Below are 22,894 nucleotides of genomic sequence, written 5' to 3' on the forward strand. Positions count from 1 at the left end.
ACGGAGACGGTCTCCAGGACAGCAGAGACAACTGTCCCGACATCCCCAACAGCTCCCAGCTGGACTCTGATAACGACGGCCTCGGAGACGACTGCGACCACGACGACGACAACGACGGCATCCTCGACGACTACGACAACTGTCGACTCATCGTCAACCCCAACCAGAAAGACTCTAATGGTAACAATCTGAAAACACAACCAGAGAGACTCTGATGGTAACAATCTGAAAACACAACCAGAGAGACTCTGATGGTAACAATCTGAAAACACAACCAGAGAGACTCTGATGGTAACAATCTGACAACAACCAGAGAGACTCTGATGGTAACAATCTGACAACAACCAGAAAGACTCTGATGGTAACAATCTGACAACAACCAGAAAGACTCTGATGGTAACAATCTGAAAACACAACCAGAGAGACTCTGATGGTAACAATCTGACAACAACCAGAGAGACTCTGATGGTAACAATCTGACAACAACCAGAAAGACTCTGATGGTAACAATCTGAAAACAACCAGAAAGACTCTGATGGTAACAATCTGAAAACACAACCAGAGAGACTCTGATGGTAACAATCTGACAACAACCAGAAAGACTCTGATGGTAACAATCTGAAAACAACCAGAAAGACTCTGATGGTGACAATCTGAAAACAACCAGAAAGACTCTGATGGTAACAATCTGACAACAACCAGAAAGACTCTGATGGTAACAATCTGACAACAACCAGAAAGACTCTGATGGTAACAATCTGAAAACACAACCAGAGAGACTCTGATGGTAACAATCTGACAACAACCAGAAAGACTCTGATGGTAACAATCTGAAAACACAACCAGAGAGACTCTGATGGTAACAATCTGAAAACACAACCAGAGAGACTCTAATGGTAACAATCTGAAAACACAACCAGAGAGACTCTGATGGTAACAATCTGACAACAACCAGAGAGACTCTGATGGTAACAATCTGACAACAACCAGAAAGAATCTGATGGTAACAATCTGACAACAACCAGAAAGACTCTGATGGTAACAATCTGAAAACACAACCAGAGAGACTCTGATGGTAACAATCTGACAACAACCAGAGAGACTCTGATGGTAACAATCTGACAACAACCAGAAAGACTCTGATGGTAACAATCTGAAAACAACCAGAAAGACTCTGATGGTAACAATCTGACAACAACCAGAAAGACTCTGATGGTAACAATCTGAAAACAACCAGAAAGACTGATGGTAACAATCTGAAAACACAACCAGAGAGATGGTGATGTCACTATGACACCTGCTGGGTCTGTCTCTCTCTCTCTCCACCTGTCTGTCTGTCTCCAGTTAACGGTGTTGGGGACGTGTGTGAGAACGACTTCGATAATGATGCCGTGATGGATTTAGTAGACGTTTGTCCGGAGAGCGCTGAGGTCACGCTCACAGACTTCAGAGCCTATCAGACGGTGATCCTGGACCCAGAGGGCGACGCCCAGATTGACCCCACCTGGGTGGTTCTTAACCAGGTGACCCTCCGATCCTCTCCACTCATGATAGATGTGGTAATTAACGGGTATTAACGGGTATAAATCTGTCTTCAGGGTATGGAGATAGTCCAGACGATGAACAGTGACCCTGGTTTAGCTGTTGGTATGTGTCTTTATTCATCCTTAAGACCAGGATCAGGGTTAGACCGGGATCACAGACCCTGACCTCCTCCGTGTGTCTGCAGGCTACACGGCATTCAACGGCGTCGACTTCGAGGGAACGTTTCACGTCAACACGGTGACCGACGACGACTATGCCGGCTTCATCTTCGGGTACCAGGACTCGTCCAGTTTCTACGTGGTGATGTGGAAACAGACGGCGCAGACGTACTGGCAGTCCGTTCCCTTCAGAGCCGTGGCCGAGCCGGCCCTGCAGCTCAAGGTCTCTACTGGGTTCTACTGGGTTCTAATGCTCTGAGCCATGGTCTACTTTATTATTTAATCGTACTTGACATGGGGTCATGTGTTGGTTTAAATATGAAGCTGGTCCAGCATCAGTACATTTAAACACATTTAAATACATTTAAGGACATTTAAACACATTTAAAATATATTGAGGTACATGCACACATTTGTTTGTTGGCGTGTGGCCTCACAGCTCTCTGCTGCCACCAGGTGGCGTTAATCAGCACATCCTGTTGTAATGAGACCAGCTGCTCAGGTGTGACTGTTCATCAGCAGGTCACAGGTTTGATTTCCTAAATGTTATCCGTGTCTTAATCTATGTAATCTACATTAAACATATATATATAATGATAGTATTTAATCTACACATGAGCTACATCGATATCGTCTAATCTATGTAGATATAATCTACGTGGATCATAAATGAAATGGTCGCCGTGTCGGTCCTGCAGGCGGTGAAGTCTCGGACTGGACCCGGAGAGTTCCTGAGGAACGCGCTGTGGCACACCGGAGACACACCTGGAGAGGTGAAGCTGCTCTGGAAGGACCCGCGGAACGTCGGCTGGAAGGACAAAAACCTCAGCCACCGGCCGCAGGTGGGCTACATCAGGTGAGACCAGAACCTGACCTGAGGCTGGGTTAGACCAGAACCTGACCTGAGGCTGGGTTAGACCAGAACCTGACCTGATGCTGGGTTAGACCAGAACCTGACCTGATGCTGGGTTAGACCAGAACCTGACCTGATGCTGGGTTAGACCAGAACCCTCAACTAGAGGTATAAGCTGTACTGCAGTGTTACGATATCTTGTAGTCCAGACTACTCTGCAGTACTACAGTACTACAGTACTCTCTCTGTCCGTCTCCTCCTCTCTCTACTGTTTACTACATTCTTTCCTCTCTCGGTCTCTTTGGGGCCCCGGGGCCCCCCGGTACTCTATTGTACTCATCTCCATGACGACCAAAACCCTGGCAAGAATCCGCCTCGGCAACCGTTGATATGCAGACGAGACGAGAGACAAAAACACACGAGAGTACTTCTACGAGTGTTTTTTATATATATATAGATATATATAGATATATATATATATAAATATAAATATTTATATATATATCAGGTATAAATATTTATATACTTCAGTTAAAGGAGTGAGATCAGTGAGTCTTTATACAGAGACCCAGAGCTCTCTCTCTCTCTCTCTCTCTCTCTCTCTCTCTCTCTCTCTCTCTCTCTGTCTCTCTCTCTCTCTCTCTGTCTCTCTCTCTCTCTCTCTCTCTCTGCCTCTACTTCCTGTCTCTCTCTTTGGGAGCGTTTGTTTAGTGACCCGGCGTGTCCCTGTGTTCCAGGGTGAGGCTGTTTGAAGGCACCGACATGGTGGCTGACTCCGGCGTGGTGGTGGACACGACCATGAGAGGAGGAAGACTCGGCGTCTTCTGTTTCTCTCAGGAGAACATCATCTGGTCCAACCTGCACTACAGGTGTAACGGTACGACCTGTGACGTGAAGATAATGATACTAAAACATATCAGTTATTTATTTAGTTACTTTAGAATTAGCTTTTTATGCTAATATGCTAATGATTCACTTCTTATTTCAGACACGGTGCCCGAAGACTTCCAGACTCACCGTAAACAATTTATGATGCACATCCAGCTGTGAGACACACACACACACACCTACACGCACACACACACACTAACACACACACCTACACGCACACACACACACTAACACACACACCTACACGCACACACACACACTAACACACACACCTACACACACACACACACACTAACACACACACCTACACACACACACACACCTACACACACACACACCTACACACACACACACACACTAACACACACACCTACAACACTAACACACACACCTACACACACACACACACACACACACACACACACCTACACACACACACACACACTAACACACACACCTACACACACACACACACACACACACACACACTAACACACACACCTACACACACACACACACACACCTACACACACACACACTTACACACACACACACACACACACACACACACACACACACACACACACACCTACATACACACACACACACACACACTTACACACACACACACACGCCTTGACGTTTTAAAAAAGACACAAAAGCTTCTGGAGGATCCTGAACGTCTCGTCGTTCCTTCTAAATGTTTATTTGTCTTTTTGTTCTCAAACAAACAAACAATGATCTTTGTCACAGAAGTGATGAGCTCACGTTGCCGTGGTTACACTTGTCTTCTGTCATCACGAGGACACGTTCAGGGACAGTCTGTCAAACGTAGCTCTCCGTCATCTTCCTCCCTCAAAAGGGAAGAGAAGAGGAGAACCACGAGTCATGTTGTCTCTTCAAAATAATAGCGTTTAGATCAGACAGACTTTTATTGTGAAAAACTACAGAAAAATGTGTTTATCAACAAATTAGCGTAGCTTTGTTAGCAGCTGTTAACAAGAGAGTGCAGGAGAGGAAGAGTCAACAGCAAAAAAAGAGTAACAAGGGCTTTTATTGTGAAGAGTTTACAGGAAATGAAATGTGTTAATCCAGCGTTTCACAGCCTTTGATCAGCGCCACGTCGATCACAGAAGACAAGTTTCACTTCGTCTGAAGAAGCTTTGGTTTAAAACAGAGAAATGTTCCTTTGACTTGTTTCAGTGTGTTTTTTAAATGTACATATAATGTTGAAATAAACTCACGTCTGTGACTTTTCCTAAAAAACGTGAGTTTTGTTTTTCATCTTTTTTAATCTCTGATGTCCACAACGTGTTAGCATGCTAACATTAACTAACGTGCTAATGTTCACCCTCTTAGCTTAACGTGTTAGTATGCTAACATTAGCTAACATGCTAAAGTTCACCCTCTTAGCTTAACGTGTTAGCATGCTAACATTAACTAACGTGCTAATGTTCACCCCTCTTAGCTTAACGTGTTAGCATGCTAACATTAACTAACGTGCTAATGTTCACCCTCTTAGCTAAACGTGTTAGTATGCTAACATTAACTAACGTGCTAATGTTCACCCTCTTAGCTTAACGTGTTAGTATGCTAACATTAACTAACGTGCTAATGTTCACCCCTCTTAGTCTTAACGTGTTAGTATGCTAACATTAGCTAACATGCTAAAGTTCACCCTCTTAGCTTAACGTGTTAGCATGCTAACATTAACTAACGTGCTAATGTTCACCCTCTTAGCTTAGCGTGTTAGTATGCTAACATTAACTAACATGCTAAAGTTAACCCTCTTAGCTTAGCGTGTTAGTATGCTAACATTAGCTAACATGCTAAAGTTCACCCTCTTGGCTTAACGTGTTAGCATACTAACATTAACTAAAATGCTAATTTCCACCCTCTTGGCTTGGCGTGTTAGCATGCTAACATTAGCTAACGAGTTCAGCTGATACAGGTGTTTGGTCATAAACTAGTATTGGAAACATTAACATGTTAAAAAGTCAGAGGATCATTAAAGTTATTACAATTCGTCCTGAATGATCACCATCCATCCCATAATAGTCGTGACCCCGGGGCCGGGGAGGCCGGGACGAGTGCAATATTGGAGGTTGGTCACATGACAACACTGCACCACATCCCGGACCTGCCCGACAACAGGAGGAAACCCACTACACGGCCTGAAACATACAGGAGGAGAGTTATTCTTCCTGCTGTACAAACAAATTACAATAAAAACATTTTCTATTAATATTTATTGTGTATATGGAGGTTTATTAAAGGCGGGAAAACCTGCTAAAAATAGACTATTTTCCCATTTGAGGTGTGTAGAGATGGTCCTCTGTTGGTCTTATTTTCTTTGACTAGTGTAGCATTAATGCACCGTGGCATTAATTGGCAAGCTAACTAGCGGACAGTTGGCTACTTGGCTAGCTTGCTAATTCCGCCGTGCATTAATGCTACACTAGTCACAGAAAATGATCCCAATAAATTTGTAATTTAACCGTCGTGCTTTCCTTGTGTGGATGAAGCATTAATTTGTTACATTTTACTCATTTAGCGGCTGGCTAGTTAGCTATCTTGCTAATTTCACCATGCTCTCATGCTACACTGCTCACAGATAATGAGCCCGGCGGTGCTGGGTTTACGGTCAACATCTCGCACCAAGGAGACTACTTCAACAGGATGAAAACAGGTGGGAGCTGCGGAGACTAGCCAGCTAAGTTAGCCTGTTCTGGAGAATGACAAGCTAGCTAGCTAACTAGCCAGTTCTGGAGGACAAGCTAGCTAGCTAACTAGCCAGTTCTGGAGGACAAGCTAGCTCCCATCTGCTCTCCTCCCTATAAAGTAGTCTGTGAGCAGCGTGTCGGCTAACATGGTTTCATTTGGCGTAATTTTTTTTAAACAAGCCGACAAAACTTGCTAGCCTGCGTTAGCTAACGTGTTCAGAGAATTATTCTGCCTCCACATAAGCTCCGCCCACTAAGAACATGTCATGTTGACTAACAGAAGAAGAATCTGTAGTTTCCAAATGAAAGCAGCAGCAGAAGAAACTTCATTCCTGCTTTTAGTTTCACGTTTTCTGTTTGATGGCGACGACGCGGAAAGAAACACAGCGAGGCGCCAACAAAAGAGGAGAAGAAGAAGTCTGTAAGCTATCAAATATAGAAAGAATCAGAACTATAATAAAACTAATATAAATGTTATAATACAATATGTTTAAGATGGTGACATGAATAAGTCATTTGACATCAATACATTGTGATACATTAGTGCTTTTTATTGATTATTAGTTTTATTAAAAGTCCAAACTATAAGTTACCATGATGTCATGATGATGTCATCAATAATTCTTCTTTCACACAATAAAAGAGAAACTTTTCCAACATGAAAACTCTTTCACTGAAAAGAGAGACTCACTCACCGCTCCGCTGAGGCTTCTCTGTGTGTGTCGTCGTGTGGTCTCTGGTCTGTGGAGGGTCTCAGTCCTCCTGATCCTGGTTTTGGTCCTGACCCCCCCCCCCCCCCCCCCCCCCCCCCCCCCCCCCACACACACACACACACACACACACACACTCTAAACCCTAACAAAGGCTCTGAGATGCTCAGCGAGGCGTTGAGGGGCCCCACTTCTCTCTTAAAGGGCCGACAACTTAAAACCTGCTGGAGCCACAGAAAAAAACTTTATTTAAAACTCAGTAAAACATGAATGTGCTTCAGAGCTGAGGAGGTTTTCTTCTGTTGAAGATGTTTTTAATGTGTGTCGGTGCCGCCTCCTGCTGTCGGTCTGATGCTACTGCAGCTCAGGAACAGCTGAGTCAGATTCATGCATCATTATTACAAGTAAAAGTACTTCTGTCCAATGCTACATTATGTTTTAATATACTTTATTATTATTGTAGTTGATTTAGTTTATTTGTAAAAAAGACACTTTTTTATTTACCGACAGTAACTAAAGTTATCAGATAAATATTAAAGTATTTTAAAGCAGAAGATGGAAATACTCAAGTAAAGTACAAGTATTTCAACATAGTACTTCAATGTGTAATAAGTATCAGTCAATTATGTATTAACTATAAAAAACTAAAAGAAACTTTGTTCAACTGCAGGTTTTAAATAAAGTGTCAACTTCCTGGAGGTCTGAAACAAAAATAAACTGCTGTGTGTGTGTGTGTGTGTGTGTGTGTGTGTGTCTGTGTGTGTGTGTGTGTGTGTGTGTGTGTGTGTGTGTGTTCTGTGTGTGTGTGTCTGTGTCTGTGTGTGTGTGTGTGTGTGTGTGTGTGTGTGTGTGTGTCTGTGTGTGTGTGTGTGTGTGTGTGTCTGTGTGTGTGTGTGTGTGTGTGTGTGTGTGTGTGTGTCTGTGTGTGTGTGTCTGTGTGTGTGTGTGTGTGTGTGTGTGTCTGTGTGTGTGTGTGTGTGTGTGTGTGTCTGTGTGTCTGTGTGTGTGTGTGTGTGTGTGTGTCTGTGTGTGTGTGTGTGTGTGTGTGTGTGTGTGCGTGTGTGTCTGTGTGCGTGTGTGTCTGTGTGTGTGTGTGTCTGTGTGTGTGTGTGTGTGTGTGTCTGTGTGTGTGTGTGTGTGTGTGTGTGTGTGTGTGTGTGTGTCTGTGTGTGTGTGTGCGTGTGTGTCTGTCTGTGTGTGTGTGTGTGTCTGTGTGTGTGTGTGTCTGTGTGTGTGTGTGTCTGTGTGTGTGTGTGTGTCTGTGTGTGTGTGTGAGAGACAGTTGTCGTGCAGCAGGTGCTGGTTGTTGGAGATTTATTTAGAAACGACTGAAGCTCTCAGTCAGCTGTGAACGCATCGCGGAGCAAAGACCAGAACCCAGAGTGGGACCTCAGACCTCAGAGTCCTCGTGGACCCGGAGAGTCCTGCAGGTTTTTGGATGATTGAGGACACACTGAGGACATGAACGGACTCTGATCCTGAACCAGCTGAAGGTGAGAGACAATTCAGTCTGTTCATGTTTTATTCCACAGTTATAATAACAATGTATCAATAACGTGTTAATACAATGTTATTATCGTGTTAATAACATGAATAACTTGTTATTGACTCCTACAATCTCCAGTTAACAGGATGAATGAAAAGTCGTTTTAATCGGGAGTCTCTAATGAAAGACACTGTCCTGGTGCATTGTGGGAGATGTAGGCTCCAGAGCTGTGGATGTCTCTGCTGCTCAGAATTCTGTTTTTCATAAATAACTTTATTTTATCTTTAAATATCTTTAAGGTTTTAACATCAGCTGAGAGATTAGATCGTCCTGTTTGTTATAATTGTTATTATTATTATTTATACACTATTATATCAGGCCTCTCATATTGTTTATGTATAAATAATATTATTTACACAGCGTTATATGAGGACAGGAAGACAACATAAAAACCTGAAAATATTCATAAAGACATAAAGAACTGAAGTCAGTTTACTGGATTTGAACAGACGTGTTATTGATGAAGTCAGACCAATAAACACCGAACAACAACAGAGGTTATACAACAATACAGGAGACTTTATGAGTTATGATGAATAATAAGTGTATGTGTGGCTGTAACTGTGGGGGACAACTGGGGTTTAAATTTAGACTTCGCACACACTCACACTCACACACACACTCACACACACACACACACTCACACACACACACACCCTCACACACGCACTCTTTAAGCCCCTCCCACCTGTCACAGGACTAAAGGTCAGCTGACTGCAGAAACACGCCGTCATTCATTCATCCTTAAAGGAACAGTTCAACATTTTCTCCTCAGACATTCAGATTCATGCCTGTACAGCAACCAGTTAGCTTAGCTTAGCATAAAGACTGAAAACTGTTAGCTTAACGTCAAGACTGCAAAACGGAGGGAAACCATTAACTTAGTTTAGCGTCAAGACTGGAAGCAGAAAGGTAACCGTTAACTTAGCGTAGCATACATTATGGAAACAGCTAGCTTAGCTTAGCCATCTAGGGGCCCCCACTACTGCACCTCACGTCTTTGACCTCCATTGATGCTTCTCCCCACACTAATCAAATCACCACGAAGTAAACAACACAAAGATAACATGAAGGTCTCGGGCCCCTGAAGGCCTGCTGGTCTCGGGCCCCTGAAGGGCTGCTGGTCTCGGGCCCCTGAAGGCCTGCTGGTCTCGGGCCCCTGAAGGCCACGCCCCCCCCCCCCCGCCCGTCACCTGGCTGATATTTCAGCCTCGTGTCACATCAGTAAATCAGCTGTTTTGGTGACAAATTAAAAATGAAGAGAATTCATATTTTCATTTCTGTCTGTGAATCTTGACTGACGGTGTGACCAATGAATGAGGAGCGCCACTGTAAGCCCCGCCCCCTTGCCTGCTGCTGTTTGCTCTTCAGAAAGAAAACAGACGAGAGTCCAAGTTACAACACAGACGAGTCGACTCTGTGATCACAACTGTTTCTGGAGTTTGTGGTTCAGACTTCATGTTTGTTGTTGAGGATCAACGGCGGCTCTGCAGGTAGGCCTCCGATCACCTGATCCTCTTCATCCTCTTCATCAATACCAACTAGTTCTATTTATTACAGAAAATACCAACAGTCCACAAAACCAACTGGACGTTTATATTTCAATGTGAATTGATGACTCATCAGTTCTTCCTCCTGAACAGTGTGTTGATCCGTCTGATCTCTGTTGGACAGTAAATACAGTGAAACATGTCTGATGATGATGATGATGATGATGTCATTCACTGTGGATCAATACGTGATGAAGAATAGAGACGATCAGAGAACGTTAATGTCTGATAATCAGCTGATGAACACAGAGCGATAAACAGGAAGCTGAGCTACAGAATATAAACTAACCTCTCAGAGCTTCATCATCATCATCATCATCATCTACTGACTGAGAGAAACTACAGCTCTGTTACAGTAACAGTGTGTTAAATGTGACATCATCACCTGTCTGTCTGTTGTTAGGGCAACAGAACTTCGCCCTCGCCATGTGCTTCTCAACCGCCTCCAGAACAGAACGGCTGGTTCAAGTCAAAGTCAAAACGATTTATTATCCCACAAACGCAAAAACAGTTGCAAACCCAATCACACGACTAATAACATCATATTTCATGAAACTGAGGCCTGATGGCCCGCAGAGGATCTGAAAATGTCCGTCCATCCACAGTCTCTGGGTGTCCCTGAGATGTCCCGTATCAGCTCAGTGATTGGCTGAAATCCAATATGCTCCTCCTGGCTTATGACTCATTGTTCTGGTCCGGCCCGACATCCTCGCTTAACCATCCTGCACTCATTCAGAGGGCGAACGCCTCGCTCAACACGCCTCATGGTTCAGAACATCCAGTGACTTTAAACTTCTATAAGTAACTAGAAAATGCATTTCCTGCTGAAAATGCGTTGGAATGCTGAAAGCTGAAATGAATTGCAAAAACATTGCTGAAAATAGAAATCCAATTTTAAAAAAAAATTGCAAAAAGCTTAATAATTCAAAAAGTCTAAAGATTACAAATTGCTGAAAATACAGAAATGGGAGACTACCTGTCTGAAAAATGTTGTAGCCTGAAAGCATTTAAACTGCTGAAAACCCTTCTAGTTGAAATGTTTAACTATGGCGTCTGTAGCTGAAAGTATGAGGAAGAAGAAGGCTTTGAAAGTTTAAGAAGTTTAAGAGGATTTGAAAATATTCTCCATAGAAACCCATTAAAAAAAAAAATTGCAAAAAGCTTAATAATTCAAAAAGTTTAAAGATTAGAAATATGAAGAGATATAGCACACATGAGCTGTAACATATAATATCCACCACTAGGGGTGCTATTAAACATACTTATGAATGCTTTTAAACTTTAATTCCTCTCTCTGTCTATCACAGTCCAGGTGATGGTGACATCATCACCTGTCTGTGATGGTGACATCATCACCTGTCTGTCTCTCACAGTCCGTTCTGGTGTCTCTCTGCTGATGGAGCCTCGGGCCACGGCGTTACCATGGAAACACTGCATCCACCTGACTCTGCTGCTGGTCCAGCTGAGTTCACCTGAAGGTAAAATGTGATGCTATCATGTTAGCATTGCGTGGTTAAAGGCTAACATCTGTCTCATAGCCTTCAAAATAAAAGCCTTTGACTGCAAACAGAAAGTAAAGTGTGACGGGTACTAAAATATATATAATATATATTTATAATATTATATAAAGAGTTTTAGATAATAAAGCGAAGGAAACAGAAGTTCATGTTTCAAGCTTTCAGTAACTGATCTTTTGTTTCTTCATGAATATTATTGGGTGTAACTCACTGGATCCTACATTATAAAGCACCTGCACAGTGTTCTTCATCAGCGCATCGTTATCCTTTATCTGCTGGTTATATTCTCCATCCATCCATTCGTGTGGAGTAAAAGAAAATATTAGAAAATACTGAAAAAATATGCGCGTTATAATTTCAGAAATCATCAGAAACTTGACATTTAAAGAGTTTCTTTAATATAAAAAATGATTTAAACACGTCTATAGACACTTATATTACATTATTTTAACATACGAGATCCAAAATGTACTGTGGTGACATCACTGTGACGTCATCAGTGGGGACGACGTTTGAACATTTCCTTTCTTTAGTCGAAGCTTCCTGTCGGATCCTGAGGTGTAACTCTGACTTTGTGGCTGCGACGTTGGACCTCGGGAGCAGCGGCGGAGGAGGCGGAGCAGCAGCAGGAGGAGGCGGAGCAGCAGCAGGAGGAGGCGGAGCAGCAGCAGGAGGAGGCGGAGCAGCAGCAGGAGGAGGCGGAGCAGCAGCAGGAGGAGGCGGAGCAGCAGCAGGAGGAGGCGGAGGTTACTGCAGCGCCCTGCGCTCCTACGCCATGTGCACCAGGCGGATGGCGCGGGCGTGTCGCGGTGACCTGGCATACCACTCGGCGGTTCAGGGCATCGAGGATCTGCTGATCCAGCACCGGTGTCCGCGGGCCGGACCCACCGCCCAGCCGCGGCCCCCGCCTCAGGGCACGCTGTCGGGGGACGCCTGCCTCTACGAGAGGAGCCTCCTCATCAGAGAGGGCCGGGCACCCGAGTACCTGCACTGCGGCGTGTTCGGAGACCCGCACGTCCGGACCTTCAACAACGACTTCCACACTTGTGCGGTGCGGGGGGCGTGGCCTCTCATAGACAACGAGTACCTGTACGTGCAGGCCACCAGCGCGCCGGCGGGAGGGGGGACGCACGCCACTGCGCTCACCAAGGTGAGTCACGCAGTGACGTTAGAGGTGAAGTTCTGTTTGATTATTATCAGACGATGAAACCAAGACTCGTCTCTCCTCAGATCACCATCATCTTTAAGAACTGGCGTCAGTGCATCGATCAGCAGCTGTACCAGGCAGAGCTCGACAACGTCCCCGCCGCGTTCGCCGACGGCTCGGTGTCGAGCGGCGAGCGGCGAGGTCACCGCAGCCTGACGGTCCGGACTCAGAGCCCCGGGCGACACGCAGAGATCCGAGCGGCTCACATCGGCACGCTGCTGGTGGTGCGTCAGAGCGGACGCTCGCTCGGCCTGTCGGTCCGCTCGCCGCGCGGCGTGGTGGAGGCCTTCGGGCCCGAGCAGGACCTGCAGCTGTGCGTGTGGGGATGCCCCGCCTCCCAGATGCTCAACACGCTCCGCCCACCACAGCCGCCCTCGCCGCCGCCGGACTCGTACTCCGCCACCGGCGCTCGAGCTCACTGCGCCGCGTTGCTTCCCGCCAGAGACGTCTACTACCAGGCCTGCGTGTTCGACCTGATCACCAGCGGAGACCTGAACTCCAGTGCGGCGGCCGTCAGCGCGCTGCAGGACGCTAGAAACATGATCTCTGACGCGCAGAGAGTTCACCTGCAGCCAGTCGCCGCTGCCGAGCAACACCGAGCACCACCACTGCTGCTGCTGCTGCTGCTGCTCGGCATGCTGGGAACTCTGACCACGGAGCTTTGTTGAACTGGACAATGACGTCACTCTAACACAGCGTGTGTCATGTGACTGCAGCAGGTCCAACATGGCCGGTTTAGAGACTTTAATGGACCTGATCCTGGATCAGAGCTGCTGAAGCTCTTTTGTATCAGATGAAAAGATGTAAACTGATAATAAAACAGTGAAAAAGTCTGAATGTTAAAGAGTTTGAACCTGATCTGTTTCTGTTTTGTTTTTTTATTGTCACATCTGAAAATGTTCCGCCGGCTGAAACCGGAGCACAGAAAGTGTTTTACTTTACTGATGAAGTTATTGTGAGCTTCAGAGCTGGAGGACATATATTCTATATAATCACATCCTGTTCCTCTGGGTTTATCAGCAGGTAACCTGGACACGTGATGCAACACGTTCAAGTTCAACACACGTGTTTAAAGTTAGAACTGTTGCACAAGAATCAAATATTTCACAGTATAAATGTCAGCTGTCATTAGTCACCATACCGAAATATAGGAAATATACCGAGCCAGGAGCTACAGTTGAATCATGACCTCCGTCTGACAGGAGTAGGTGTAGGGAGTGGTGGTGGGGGTGGTAGGGTTATACTTCCGGCACATGCGGGTGCATGACACATGAGTCATGGCCTGAACTTCATTCATCCAGAGGGGAAAATACAGCTACTATTAACTCACTGACACGTGGAAGAGATCGTCACCACATTCACTGTTCAACTCTCTACTTGGAGACGACATGACTAATAGCTAGGGATGGGTATCGTTTGGGTTTTTTCCGATACCGGTGCTAAAACGATACTTTTAAAACGATACCGGTGCCTAAACGGTGCCTGAACCGATACTTTTTTTATTGCCAAGTCAAATTTAACAATATATTTAACTGTTTAAAGTATACTATACATATTAGTGCTGGGCAACGATTCCAATTTTTAATCGAATGGAATTTTTGCGATTAATCTCATTGTTATGGCAAAGTTCAATAATGAATTCAAAGGTAGAGTATTGTGCACTTTTATTTTAAAAGTACTGCTATATGAACAAAAGTGCAATAACATTTGGTTTGCAAACACTTTAAACAAATAAGGTTCTTTTTAACAGCAGTATTCCCTTTACACAGAGCAGTTCTATCTCTTCACTATCTGTGCTCAGTGTGTGACGTCATGTGAAACGTTCCACTGCTGTGCAACAGGAATACAATGTTTCAGCACGTTTCATCTAAATGTGTGTCGTCTTCATGACAGAGCATGTGAATGCAGCTCTACTGTTCATCAATATAATGCTGTAACTCAGAGGTGATGATGGTTACCCAGCGATCAAAGAATAAAGACACACTTACGCACAATGTAGGTGTATTTTCCCTTTAACTCACGAGATGCAGGTAGCATGTTTTATACTTAATGTGAATTTAATTCATACTTTGTTGGCATCTTATTCTGAAAATCGGATGTTCCTCTGAAGAAACCGGATGTTGTCTCACGTTAAATCTTTCCGCTAACTTTCAAAGTCCTTCGCTCGCTCCCGATCTGTACCGTTTGAATGCGTTTACCGTGAATTTCAGCGTATAGGTCACTAACATCTAAGTGTCTGCTGAGTTGACCACGGAGACCTGAGTGTCTGCTAACTTTACCGCAGCGATGTCCAGTAGTCTCCATTCCTCCACCGCTGCCAGTGAGCAACGGACTTTCAAAATAAAAACAGCCACACTTTTGACCGTTTACCTTTCGGCATTTTCTCTGTTAAAAGGTTGATGGCTAGCTAGCTGCTGTAGCTATACAAACGGTAGCTATTGTTACCTGCTGCCAGGACGGAGTCATCAGAGTAGTGTTAAAAAAATTATTTCAATCGGCTCAGGCACCGAAAAGAAGCACCGAAATCTGCGTTGCGTTTCGGTCCGGTAGGTATCGGTCGTATAGGTACCGGTTCCATATTGGCACCGGGTTTCGGTACCCAACCCTACTAATAGCTAGCTAGTATTGTTGTTAAACATACTATACAATTGTATATACTGTTTGTTATTGTCCTAGAATCTTGCTAGCATAACGTTAGCTTTATGCTAGTGTTGCGCTAATTACGATTTAGTAAGAGTATTGATATTGATTTGGAGAAGACGACATGGCTAAAAACTAGCTAGACTTCTTGTTTAACAGGCTGTCAAATTATATTTACTGTTTGTCACCGACTTTGAATCTTGCTAGCATAACATTAGCTTTTCCATAGATAAACTAAAGGTTTCTATGGGTAGAAAAGACGAGTCCTATTTACTGGGACACTGAACAACTATAACATTGCATCAGAACATCATGCGATGCTTATGATTGTTCCAGGTATTAGGAACAAAAAAGTAACCACTTATATTTTGCTGTGAAACATATTCATTATAAATTAAACTGGATGCGAGCTCTTACAGGGAGCCAGTGTAGAGCACGGAGAAGGGAGGTTGTGGGAGAACTTGGGGCGATTGAACACCAGACGAGCTGCAGCTTTCTGGACGAGCTCCAGAGGTCTGATGGCCGACGCCGGAGCTCCGGCAAGTAGAGAGCTGCAGTAGACCAGGAGGGAGATGACCAGAGCCTGAATGAGGACCTGCACCGTCTCCTCAGTGAGGAAGAGGAGAATCCTCCTGATGGTGTAGAGCAGGAATCTACAGGAGCGTGTAACCGATGAGATGTTTGCTGAGAACGACAGTTGGTCATCCAGGGTCACACCCAGGTTGCTCGCAGTCCGAGTTGGTGTCACCACGGTATCGTTAATGGTCGCCCATCCCCTTGAGGGTGGAGAGGAGGATCTGGTGGTCATTATGTTCACGATATGTCTCATTATGTTCATATGTCTCATTATGTTCACGATATCTCATTATGTTCACGATATGTCTCATTATGTTCATGATATGTCTCATTATGTTCATATGTCTCATTATGTTCATGATATGTCTCATTATGTTCACGATATGTCTCATTATGTTCATGATATGTCTCATTATGTTCATATGTCTCATTATGTTCACGATATGTCTCATTATGTTCATGATATGTCTCATTATGTTCATGATATGTCTCATTATGTTCATATGTCTCATTATGTTCACGATATGTCTCATTATGTTCATGATATGTCTCATTATGTTCATATGTCTCATTATGTTCACGATATGTCTCATTATGTTCATGATATGTCTCATTATGTTCATGATATGTCTCATTATGTTCATATGTCTCATTATGTTCACGATATGTCTCATTATGTTCATATGTCTCATTATGTTCACGATATGTCTCATTATGTTCATGATATGTCTCATTATGTTCATATGTCTCATTATGTTCACGATATGTCTCATTATGTTCATGATATGTCTCATTATGTTCATGATATGTCTCATTATGTTCATATGTCTCATTATGTTCACGATATGTCTCATTATGTTCATGATATGTCTCATTATGTTCATGATATGTCTCATTATGTTCATGATATGTCTCATTATGTTCACGATATGTCTCATTATGTTCATATGTCTCATTATGTTCACGATATGTCTCATTATGTTCACGATATGTCTCATTATGTTCATATGTCTCATTATGTTCATATGTCTCATTATGTTCATGATATGTCTCATTATGTTCACGATATGTCTCATTATGTTCATATGTCTCATTATGTTCATGATATGTCTCATTATGTTCACGATATGTCTCATGTTCATATGTCTCATTATGTTCACGATATGTCTCATTATGTTCATATGTCTCATTATGTTCATGATATGTCTCATTATGTTCACGATATGTCTCATTATGTTCATGATATGTCTCATTATGTTCATATGTCTCATTATGTTCACGATATGTCTCATTATGTTCACGATATGTCTCATTATGTTCATGATATGTCTCATTATGTTCATTTGTCTCATTATGTTCACGATATGTCTCATTATGTTCACGATATGTCTCATTATGTTCACGATATGTCTCATTATGTTCAAGATATGTCTCATTATGTTCATATGTCTCATTATGTTCACGATATGTCTTATTATGTTCACGATATGTCTCATTATGTTCATATGTCTCATTATGTTCATATGTCTCATTATGTTCATGATATGTCTCATTATGTTCACGATATGTCTCATTATGTTCATATGTCTCATTATGTTCACGATATGTCTCATTATGTTCATATGTCTCATTATGTTCATGATATGTCTCATTATGTTCACGATATGTCTCATTATGTTCATGATATGTCTCATTATGTTCACGATATGTCTCATTATGTTCAAGATATGTCTCATTATGTTCATGATATGTCTCATTATGTTCATATGTCTCATATTCACGATATGTCTCATTATGTTCATATGTCTCATTATGTTCATGATATGTCTCATTATGTTCATATGTCTCATTATGTTTATGATATGTCTCATTATGTTCATGATATGTCTCATTATATTCACGATATGTCTCATTATGTTCATGATATGTCATTATGTTCATATGTCTCATTATGTTCATGATATGTCTCATTATGTTCATGATATGTCTTATTATGTTCATCATATGTCTCATTATGTTCATATGTCTCATTATGTTCATGATATGTCTCATTATGTTCATGATATGTCTCATTATGTTCACGATATGTCTCATTATGTTCATGATATGTCTCATTATGTTCATATGTCTCATTATGTTCATGATATGTCTCATTATGTTCATGATATGTCTCATTATGTTCAAGATATGTCTCATTATGTTCATATGTCTCATTATGTTCATGATATGTCTCATTATGTTCATGATATGTCTCATTATGTTTATATGTCTCATTATGTTCATGATATGTCTCATTATGTTCATGATATGTCTCATTATGTTCATGATATGTCTCATTATGTTCATCATATGTCTCATTATGTTCATATGTCTCATTATGTTCATGATATGTCTCATTATGTTCATGATATGTCTCATTATGTTCAAGATATGTCTCATTATGTTCATATGTCTCATTATGTTCATGATATGTCTCATTATGTTCATGATATGTCTCATTATGTTCATATGTCTCATTATGTTCATGATATGTCTCATTATGTTCACGATATGTCTCATTATGTTCATGATATGTCTCATTATGTTCATATGTCTCATTATGTTCATGATATGTCTCATTATGTTCATGATATGTCTCATTATGTTCATATGTCTCATTATGTTCACGATATGTCTCATTATGTTCATGATATGTCTCATTATGTTCATGATATGTCTCATTATGTTCACGATATGTCTCATTATGTTCACGATATGTCTCATTATGTTCACGATATGTCTCATTATGTTCATGATATGTCTCATTATGTCATGATATGTCTCATTATGTTCACGATATGTCTCATTATGTTCACGATATGTCTCATTATGTTCATATGTCTCATTATGTTCATGATATGTCTCATTATGTTCACGATATGTCTCATTATGTTCACGATATGTCTCATTATGTTCACGATATGTCTCATTATGTTCATATGTCTCATTATGTTCATATGTCTCATTATGTTCATATGTCTCATTATGTTCACGATATGTCTCATTATGTTCAAGATATGTCTCATTATGTTCACGATATGTCTCATTATGTTCAAGATATGTCTCATTATGTTCATATGTCTCTTTATGTTCATGATATGTCTCATTATGTTCAAGATATGTCTCATTATGTTCAAGATATGTCTCATTATGTTCATATGTCTCTTTATGTTCATGATATGTCTCATTATGTTCAAGATATGTCTCATTATGTTCAAGATATGTCTCATTATGTTCACGATATGTCTCATTATGTTCATGATATGTCTCATTATGTTCACGATATGTCTCATTATGTTCATATGTCTCATTATGTTCAAGATATGTCTCATTATGTTCATGATATGTCTCATTATGTTCATATGTCTCATTATGTTCACGATATGTCTCATTATGTTCATATGTCTCTTTATGTTCATGATATGTCTCATTATGTTCATATGATGAAACACATTCAAACACAGCTTTGTTAAAGATGTCATGTCTCCAGTTCACACTGAATATTAATGAACTCTTCTTCATGTGACTAATGGAAAATTCACAGTCCTGATTAAGTGTGAAAAGATTAATATATTTTATCTGAAGTAAACATAAAGCTTCATCAGTCTGCGTTATAATATATATTACTATGTTATTTTATTCGTTTTATTATGGATTGTAGTTTTCCATCTGTTCGAGTTAAAAAAAACAGAAGATATTTATTTCAAGCTGTTTTTAATCGTTTTTATTTCTTCTACTATGTTTCTTTCCTTCCCTATTTACATGAACTTATTTCTGAATACACCTGAATATCTTCTCTGAGAGTCAATTCAACTTGAAGTTTTCTTATCTTATATTAAAAAAACTCCTACGCCATGTGCACCAGGCGGATGGCGCGGTCGTGTCGCGGTGACCTGGCGTACCACTCGGCGGTTCAGGTCATCGAGGATCTGCTGCTGTTTGTTTTTGTCTGAAAATCAAACCACTGAATAAAACGATGCATCATGTAGATGATGAAATGCGTTCTATGTTAAATATAAACCAGCACAATAAGTCAGAAGCTTCAGCTGTCAGAAGAATATTCAGTAAATGCAATCGAGTCACACTGAGGTGATGAAACTTGTCTGTATGACCGTTAGCTGCAGGTCATAGTTTTACCTGTTCAAACAGTGTGTGTGTGTGTGTGTGTGTGTGTGTGTGTGTGTGTGTGTGTGTGTGTGTGTGTGTGTGTGTGTGTGTGTGTGTGAGTGAGTGAGTGAGTGAGTGTGTGTATGTGTGTGTGAGTGTAGGTGTGTGTGTGTTGTGCAACCTAAACTGCATTCCTTGTCTGATGAAACGTGCCCTGCAGCAACACGAGCATGAAGAACTTAAAGGGTTAATTGTTTGAAGGTTTGCATCTCTGACTGGAAGCCTGACCCGGTTTCTTTAGACCTCATTAGACCCTGAGTCAGCGTTAAAGAGAAATCTGAATAATGACGACGATGATGATGATGATGATGATGATGCTCGTTATTTATCTTCTTCAGAAAGACAATAAACAAAACAAAGCAAAGGGAAACTAAAGAAACAACTGAATTCATAAAGTTTGTGAACAAAGAAGAATATTTTGTGAAAAACTGATTTTTTTTTAATCTTCTTGTTGCAGAAAGATGAAACAGGAAGTATTGCATCATAATTAAACAAAGAAAACATTCTTCTCTCAATATGATGAAACATTATGGCAATGTCATAATAATAATAATAATAATAATGATAATAATAATAATAATAATAATAATAATAATAATGATAATGATAATAATAATGATAATGATAATGATAATAATAATAATAATAATGATAATAATAATGATAATAATAATAATGATAATAATAATAATAATAATAATAATGATAATAATAATAATAATAATAATGATAATAATAATAATAATAATGATAATAATAATAATGATAATAATAATGATAATAATAATAATAATAATAATAATAATAATAATAATAATAATGATAATAATGATAATAATAATAATAATAATGATAATAATAATGATAATAATAATGATAATAATAATAATGATAATAATAATAATAATAATAATAATGATAATAATAATGATAATAATAATGATAATAATAATGATAATAATAATAATGATAATAATAATAATAATAATGATAATAATAATAATGATAATAATAATGATAATAATAATAATAAGAATAAGAATAAGAATAAGAATAATGATAATAATAATAATGATATTAATGATAATTCCTGCAGCATATTAACTATAGAAAAACATGTATTATTGTTTATCGTTTCTATCTGAAACGATAAACATGAATTTTGTCCTGTAAATTAAAAGTCTGCTGATTTTTCCCTTTGTTGTTTTCATAGTTTTAATATTACATCCTTAACGTGGAGGTTTGAGACGCCGGCAGCTGTGTTGTCGGGTTTTTATAAGATTCCTAAATAACATATTTAATAATGTAAACGCTTCATAAAAGACATAATAATAAAACGTGTGTGTGTTTTTTCTCTTCATTCATTCAAAGATTTATTTAAAGCTGAGGATAATGAAACCTTAACAACAACAATGATGATGATGATGAAGATGATGATGATGACACATGGACACTCCTTCAGACTGACTCAGCTCCCTGAGAAATCTGACAATTCTGAAAACTCCAGAGTCCAGAAGCACTGAAAGTTTCAGAGAAGACGTTTTTCCTCAGAACTCTGCTTCAGCCCATAAATACAGCTTCAGGAGCATGAAGGCTGCACTCCAGACCTCTGAGGGACCACAGTCCATACACCAGACCTCCAGACCTCCAGAGGGACCAAAATACAGACACCAGATCTCTAACTGGACCAGAATCTAGACACCAGACCCCCAGCAGGACCAGAGTCCAGTTCATCAGACCAGCTGCTTCAGCCCTCCAATCAGAGAACACCAGTGAGTTTTTACCTCCCTCTTCTTCGGCTGCAGGATGTTTGACAGGTTTTTTTTAGACTGATTCTAATGATTTAAGACTTTAATTAAATCCTTCTGTCAGCAAAATACATTCTTTATCTACTTTATTCCTGACGGTGTGGAGATCATTTTCAAACCTTTATTTGTGAATTTAAGAGTAAAATAAATCCACCTGAAGACAACAGGAATGTTTCAGAAACATTAATAACATTAATAATTACAAACATCCTCAAGCGGTCCGTCTGTAGACTTCTGTTCTTTAAGACCAAACCCTCTCCTCTTCCCGCTGCAGTGCATTGTGGGTACCTGCTCTTTCTGGGTCTGGCGATGTGGGCGGAGTTTGCAGCAGGAATGCCGCGGCCGATGAACCCCTTAGTGCAGAGCATCATCGGGAGCCTGCAGGAGGCGCTGCAGGAGTCCAACAGAGTCCTCTATGAGAAGGTGAGGCACCTCCACACCGGACTCTGCTCGGGACGCACCGGTTCTATCAGACGGGTCAGATGGTTGAGCTGATGTTGGAGCTCTTTGTTTTAACGGATCTGGTTTGTGTCTTTGTTTGCGGTGCAGAGCAAGCTGGATCTCGGGGATCTCAGGGTTCTCAGGGATCATCTGCAGCCGTGCAATCCGACCGCCGCCCCCCTGGAACAGGTACTCCCTCATTCTGCACCTTCACCTAGAACTGTCCATGTTGTCCTGCAGCTTTCAGGCAAAAGAAAGTGCATTCATTCATCATCGTCAGCTGTTCTGCTGGAATCACACAAACAAAAAATCATTTTAAAGAGGAAATAAAAATAGTTTGTCCAGTTTAAAATCCTGTGTTTTGTGAATGTGGTTTGGTGGTTTGGTGGTTTGGTGGTTTGGTGGTTTGGTGGTTTGGTGGTTTGGTGGTGATCCTCGAGCTGACTAAGTATCAGGATCTTTGTGTCCTGACGTCAACACTTTAGAGTCATTTAATTAGTTTATTTGAAAGTAAAAACTATAC

At 41.1% G+C, this 22,894-nt stretch overlaps 2 protein-coding genes across 4 annotated transcripts in view; both read left to right on the forward strand.

Annotated features, from left to right (window-relative positions):
• Positions 1 to 3,683, forward strand: part of thbs3a (thrombospondin 3a) — a 13,171-nt gene extending 9,488 nt beyond the window's left edge. The window contains exons 17-23 of the mRNA XM_079164663.1: positions 1 to 180; positions 1,345 to 1,523; positions 1,599 to 1,647; positions 1,730 to 1,926; positions 2,402 to 2,559; positions 3,294 to 3,433; positions 3,545 to 3,683. The exon at positions 1 to 180 is cut by the window's left edge and continues 2 nt beyond it. Coding sequence (XP_079020789.1) covers positions 1 to 180; positions 1,345 to 1,523; positions 1,599 to 1,647; positions 1,730 to 1,926; positions 2,402 to 2,559; positions 3,294 to 3,433; positions 3,545 to 3,606 — 965 coding nt within the window. The 3' untranslated portion in view covers positions 3,607 to 3,683. The remainder of the gene's footprint in view (positions 181 to 1,344; positions 1,524 to 1,598; positions 1,648 to 1,729; positions 1,927 to 2,401; positions 2,560 to 3,293; positions 3,434 to 3,544) is intronic.
• A 4,514-nt stretch (positions 3,684 to 8,197) lies between these two features.
• hjv (hemojuvelin BMP co-receptor) lies at positions 8,198 to 13,457 on the forward strand. Of its 3 annotated transcripts, XM_079164791.1 has the most exons (5): positions 8,198 to 8,373; positions 9,798 to 9,919; positions 11,350 to 11,454; positions 12,027 to 12,643; positions 12,724 to 13,457. In XM_079164791.1, the coding sequence occupies exons 3-5, from the start codon at positions 11,373 to 11,375 to the stop codon at positions 13,366 to 13,368; spliced, it is 1,344 nt and encodes a 447-aa protein (XP_079020917.1). In that variant the 5' UTR covers positions 8,198 to 8,373; positions 9,798 to 9,919; positions 11,350 to 11,372; the 3' UTR covers positions 13,369 to 13,457. The 3 variants fall into 3 exon arrangements, with proteins under 3 accessions (XP_079020917.1, XP_079020915.1, XP_079020916.1); XM_079164789.1 differs by lacking the exon at positions 9,798 to 9,919; XM_079164790.1 differs by lacking the exon at positions 8,198 to 8,373 and having other exon boundaries at positions 8,394 to 9,919.
• The last annotated feature ends 9,437 nt before the right edge of the window (positions 13,458 to 22,894 follow it).

This window comes from Pholis gunnellus, assembly GCF_910591455.1.
Source record: "Pholis gunnellus genome assembly, chromosome: 8".
NCBI lineage: Eukaryota > Metazoa > Chordata > Actinopteri > Perciformes > Pholidae > Pholis > Pholis gunnellus.

Coding starts and splice junctions, on each gene's coding strand:
- hjv (XM_079164791.1), top strand. CDS start 11,373: ATGGAGCCTCGGGCCACGGCGTTACCATGGAAACACTGCATCCACCTG. Junction 11,455..12,026: donor CCAGCTGAGTTCACCTGAAG/GTAAAATGTGAT, acceptor TCCTTTCTTTAG/TCGAAGCTTCCTGTCGGATC. Junction 12,644..12,723: donor ACGCCACTGCGCTCACCAAG/GTGAGTCACGCA, acceptor GTCTCTCCTCAG/ATCACCATCATCTTTAAGAA.